The following is a 5288-nucleotide window of genomic DNA, read 5'->3' as shown; positions in this document are numbered from 1 at the left end:
TCAGCAGGATCTGTCAATACAGTTAAAACTTGATATGGAAAGTACTGCTTTATTAATTTTTTTTGTAAGAATACACTTAAAATGTTTAGGTCTCCCACTCAAAAATTCTAAAGAAAAAACTGTAGTTATGATATTAAGAGAAATACAAAAATCTTACCGATTAATAGTACTCAACTATTCCTTTCACAAAAAGTAATTCTGAAATAACTTTTTGGATTGTTTTGCCATAACTTTCGGAGAATTTTCACTAACAAAACTGTTTCAGGCCACAACCGACACCTTTCAGCACCACTTTTTTGCAAACAGAATTACTGAGGACTTACCTTCACAGTGTGATCCTGAATATTATTATCTGCAATAGCTTGGAGAAAAGGTTGTGAATGGTCACTCAAAGTTAATCGATGTGTATAGAGTTTTGATTTATTTGGGGTAGTGTTACCAGGTGAACTGCAATGGTCTTCATCTTTTTCCTCATTGTAACTGTAATGAATCTGACTAGTTTGCAATCCCCCAGAAAAGATTGATGACTTCAACCATTCTACAAGAAAAGAAAAGAAAACACAGATGTATATTCTAAGGAAAGATTAGGCTATCAAGGCTCAACATGTCCCTCAGATAAAAAGCATTATCAGTTTCCAAGGGGTTTAGCACTTCTTCCATTTCCTAAACTTTTTCACAGAAAAAGAAAGGTTGTGCAACTGAGAAACAATTAAGAGGGCAGCCATCACCTGTTTAGAGGTAATAGGGCCTTAGCTATTTTTCTGACTAATATTGAATTATACCCTCTATTCACCAAACTAAGATACCCAACAAGACAGAATCCAACACCAGACGCTTCAGTCAGTCTTATCTGAACACAAATTAGCAAGGTAATTGTGCTACACAGTCCCCTTTCTCTTCCAATAGTCTATCTTGCATAGTAAAAAAAAAAAACAACCCATATATTTAACTGCTCAAAATGATCTAATTCCCATTTAAATCTTGCTAAATTATTGGATCTTGATGAGTGAGGTAATTAATGTCAAGAATTAAGAACTTCTGAAGAAGGCAGCAAGGCTAAACAGGTGCTGGATTTCCAGTTAATTTATTTGGCCCCTGTCTTTTTCTTACATGCTTTGTCAAGTATTTATCACTTAGTTAAGCTCAAAATGAAGTTCTGCTTACTGGCACATTCAATTTCCAGAGGAGAAAGTGGTGTGCTCATTGCCAGGTAGGAAGCGTGCAGTCCAAGGAGAAGACCCAAATTCCTTTCTGTGTCTATTAGAGGTGATGACAAAGTACTGAGATCTGGGGTTGTAATCACTTCCTGGTCAGGCTAAGTAAGAGAAATAGGAGGTGAAAGCCAGAAATGGGCTCCAAAAAGATTTTTTAATGCAAAGCAATACTCTACTTCAGAAACTGTGTATTCATTAACACATAATATTTTTACCTCCATATACTGGCCAACACAAAAGGCATGCATTGACTCTCGCGTGTCCTCAAACTGCAAAGCAGCTTCCAAAGCAACAACTGGGTCCTCACCTGCAAACTGAGCTAACAGAAGAATGAGGCAGTCAGTATAATATTCAAAAACAGAAGCAATTTGTGTCTTTAATACAGATTCTCACCAAGTATGCTACTGCCAGTTAAAGACTGGGTTTGGAAGTCCTTTATATCATACACCTTCCCATCAATCACTGTCCAAAATCCTCCATCTTTGTTGTGGTTTTCTAGATCAGCTTTACGTATAAGTGTCACCTCCTCATTATTTCTGCAACTCTGGCCAGTAAAAAATGAACCTACAGGTATAAAACAGAATAGAGAATTTATCAACAGAAAAAGAGAAGGTAAAATTACCTTCTGAACATTCTTTTAAGAGATGCTCAACCAAAACCTTCACTTCTGTTCAAAGGTTGCTTGTCTTTTGATATGCTGAAACATCAACACAGCTATTAATATGCTCCTGCCTACATATTAATTATATATGTATACTGTATTCTTTTATGCACTAATCTCCAATGTCACAGTCAAAGACCTCACATTGTCCAGCTACATGGCTGTTTTGTTTGGAGGAGGAACCGAATAACCAGTGTTCTGCCAAATCACGGCTCTAGTCAATTCTCCCTCTACATTACTTCAGTTTTGGTACATGCTTGCCTGCAACACACTGGCTGTATATTTAACTTCAGTCTAAATCAAGATTTTTTTTTTTTTAAATAGAAGAAGGTAATTTCATCCCAGCAAGAGACATCAGAGTAATGTTCGAATATATGCACCTCCGTGTCAGCTTGCTCTATTAGACCAGTAACTGAATTTTCACCTGGTTTTTGCTCTCCCCGATACACTACTGCCTAGCAGTGTAACCTTCAGCTCTCTTGGGTTATGCCCACTCCGTTTCATTCCTCCCTCTGCTAGTAAAATGCTCGGTCAGAAATGCACATTTTCTGCTTTTCTTTCCACCCCAGATACACCTCATATTGCAAAGTACCCTGGGAAACGAAAAATTCCTTATTTCAAAACTCACACTACTCTCCCTTTATATTATCAATAGAATTTAGTAACAAAATGCAGAGAGGTACTACTAGTTTTCACTGCAACTTTTCACACTCAAAATGCAAAATGACGTGAACTACTTCTTTCAAAAGTTGCACTTGTACCCTGCTTAATCCTACTTCTATACATAACTTCCTTAAGAATTTACTGACAGAAATAAATACTTCCACATGACTGCCATACAAATTGGCTAATAAAATTCATATTGTAGAACAGGATACCCTTCCTGAAAGAAGTTCGTGAACATTCGACATTTTCATATAGCTACTTTATGAAACCATTAATAAATAGTCCAGATGCTACTAGTACATACCCATTATTCCTGGCCATGCTAAATCCTCATTGTCATCCCTTTCCTTTCCAGGGGCTAAATGATTAAATCTGTCTATATGATCTAGCAAGCCAGCCAACAGAGGGATAGCACCAGCTTCTTGCATTAATCCAGAATTTTTACTGAGGAGTAACACTACAGAAACCACCAATTCTGGAAGAAGAATGCCTAAAATACAGAAAACACAGAAGTTATTCAGATTTAATTCAAGATCTACATTTATAGTATCACAGAAGTATATCACTAAGCAATGCATTCTACCTTCTTTAACTGCTTTTGTACAAAGCTCTTGCCTCCCTCGTGAGATGTGCCCTCCTCTCCAATCAATCAAATTAACTCTTTTTCAGTCACTTAAAACTTTCAAGAACACCTAAAATATAACAGGAGAAAAGGAGGACAGCAAAGAAAAATCTACCTGTTAAATCCCCATCCACGATACGAGATACTTCTGCAAAATGCCTATGACTAGTAGAAGCAATGCTGGTTGCCACGGGAAGTATATCACCAATGTGTGTGCACAGAAGAGCAGTGTATTTCTTCAGTAAAGAGCCAACACCTAAGAGGTCAGGACCTGTATAAAAAGAAGGAAGAGCACAGACAACCATCATGCAGTCATGTTTAAGAAACAGATTTCAAAAGCTGTCCAATTCTTCTGAAATGAAGCCATTCAGTATTAGCACTGAATTAAGAAACATCTTTCTAAAACTTTTTAAAAGTTTATAGAAAATTTATTATCTAAATCCTCTTACCTTTCAAACAGTAGATTTCTTTTACAGAAGCAATTTAAAGAAACTACTTTTAAGTGCTTTTCAGACAGACTGAACAAGTGGGCTGATAAATGACATAAGAAGATGACATACTGCTATCCTGTTAAAAAGGCATTATAGAAATGCTTGGGGGTGGGGAAGAGCTTTTTTTTTCCCCCACAATAACTTACTGTATGTGTTAGGGACCTGCCCAACACAATCTCCTGGGTAAAGTTTACTAACAAGTAGACGCTGAAAACGGAGCAACAGGTCCAGAGAAGCAGATCTCTCTTTGTTGTAATGTTCATGGTCCACACAGGAAGAAATGCGACGAGCAACATCTTTGAGTTTGGCTATCGTCTGTGAAGCGATGTTCCTGATTGGTACAAAAGTATTGTAAAGTACTTAAAGCAAGCTGATAGTGAAGTCAGTCCACAGAAACACCCATTACATTTTTACTAGAATTTCACACAAGAAACCTATGCAAAGTTTCTTTGTAGGATGTTCCTTTGTTTGCACCATAGTACCCAAAAAGTCAATGGTTTTGAGGAGGCAGTTTGTTTAACAGGATTGGTAACATGTATTGATTTTGTATTTTTTCACTCACTACAAAAAAAACATAATCTGACAATTTTCACTAAAAAGCTGCAATGAAAGTCATGACTATGTAGCTCAAAGGAGTCTCATTACTAATTAAACTACATGGTTACCATCACAATCAAGTCAAAAAGCACAACAAATTTCTCAGTAATCTCATAATTACTTCCTGCTACATATTAAGTACTGCTGTAGCTGACATAAAGCATTTTTTTTCTCAGCATTCTACTGGTCATGCATTCACAATTCTCTCTCAGTCTCAACAATTTAAATTTCGGGTTTCTTTCCCACTTACAGCCCCAAGTACAGTATCCTTGAGGCAAAATACTCTATTCTAAATAAATAGGGGACAACAGTCAGTTCTAAATAAATTTGTGCTGGTTCTCATACTTTTTAAGGACAGGCTTTTGAATGTTTGTCCTGTATCTGTCACACAGTTTCAGAGTACAGGAACAAGTATCAAAATCCATAAAAGCAAGGCAATCTTTCTAAAATCAGGTAATTAAGTATAGAACTTTATTCCTCAGCAAACATAAAATAACAAAACTACAGACAAGCTAGACGAATGTTCCATATTTTGAATTCTGAGGATCTAAAATGCTAGCAGGAGACTATTCATATGACAATTAAAATTAGTCATCCTTTAGTCAATTGGTTCATAAAATATCTGAACAGATCTTCTCTACAAAAATAAAATAAAAGACAAATTCAAAGCAATTACCTTAATAACTGCTGAATTAACTGAACTAATGGTAAACTTTGTTTTCCTGCAGATTCATAGATTCCAGTATTAATAAGGTCTTTGTCCAATGGAGTCCTGCTCCTATGAAGCGTTGATGCATTTGCTTCTTGTTCATCAATTTCTTTTTCTTTCTGTGCTTCTTTTTTTGCTTCGATATCCTAAAAAAGTAAATCAAGCTAAAGAAAACATGCAGACTGCCACTGTTATTATGAAACATTTTGCTAATGAGTATGAGTATCACAGGATCAAGTTACTTTTCCTATGCCAGAAATGAAAAAAATTCCTACCAGACAAATGTGTATTGTATATTCCGTAACAGCCACATGAGTGAACTTTTTTG

At 36.1% G+C, this 5288-nt stretch overlaps 1 protein-coding gene across 1 annotated transcript in view; it reads right to left on the bottom strand.

The window, feature by feature from the left end:
• HERC2 (HECT and RLD domain containing E3 ubiquitin protein ligase 2) overlaps window positions 1-5288 on the bottom strand; it is a 71455-nt gene that overhangs the window by 22480 nt on the left and 43687 nt on the right. The window contains exons 19-26 of the mRNA XM_010133884.1: window positions 4928-5106; window positions 3801-3985; window positions 3279-3434; window positions 2846-3031; window positions 1608-1778; window positions 1430-1533; window positions 1165-1315; window positions 324-538 (exon numbers count right to left, since the gene is read on the bottom strand). Coding sequence (XP_010132186.1) covers window positions 324-538; window positions 1165-1315; window positions 1430-1533; window positions 1608-1778; window positions 2846-3031; window positions 3279-3434; window positions 3801-3985; window positions 4928-5106 — 1347 coding nt within the window. The remainder of the gene's footprint in view (window positions 1-323; window positions 539-1164; window positions 1316-1429; window positions 1534-1607; window positions 1779-2845; window positions 3032-3278; window positions 3435-3800; window positions 3986-4927; window positions 5107-5288) is intronic.

This window comes from Buceros rhinoceros, unplaced genomic scaffold (assembly GCF_000710305.1).
Source record: "Buceros rhinoceros silvestris isolate BGI_N320 unplaced genomic scaffold, ASM71030v1 scaffold27063, whole genome shotgun sequence".
Classification (NCBI taxonomy): Eukaryota; Metazoa; Chordata; class Aves; order Bucerotiformes; family Bucerotidae; genus Buceros; species Buceros rhinoceros.
The sequence above is the reverse complement of the archived record's forward strand: the minus strand, read 5'-3'. Positions and strand labels throughout refer to the sequence as shown.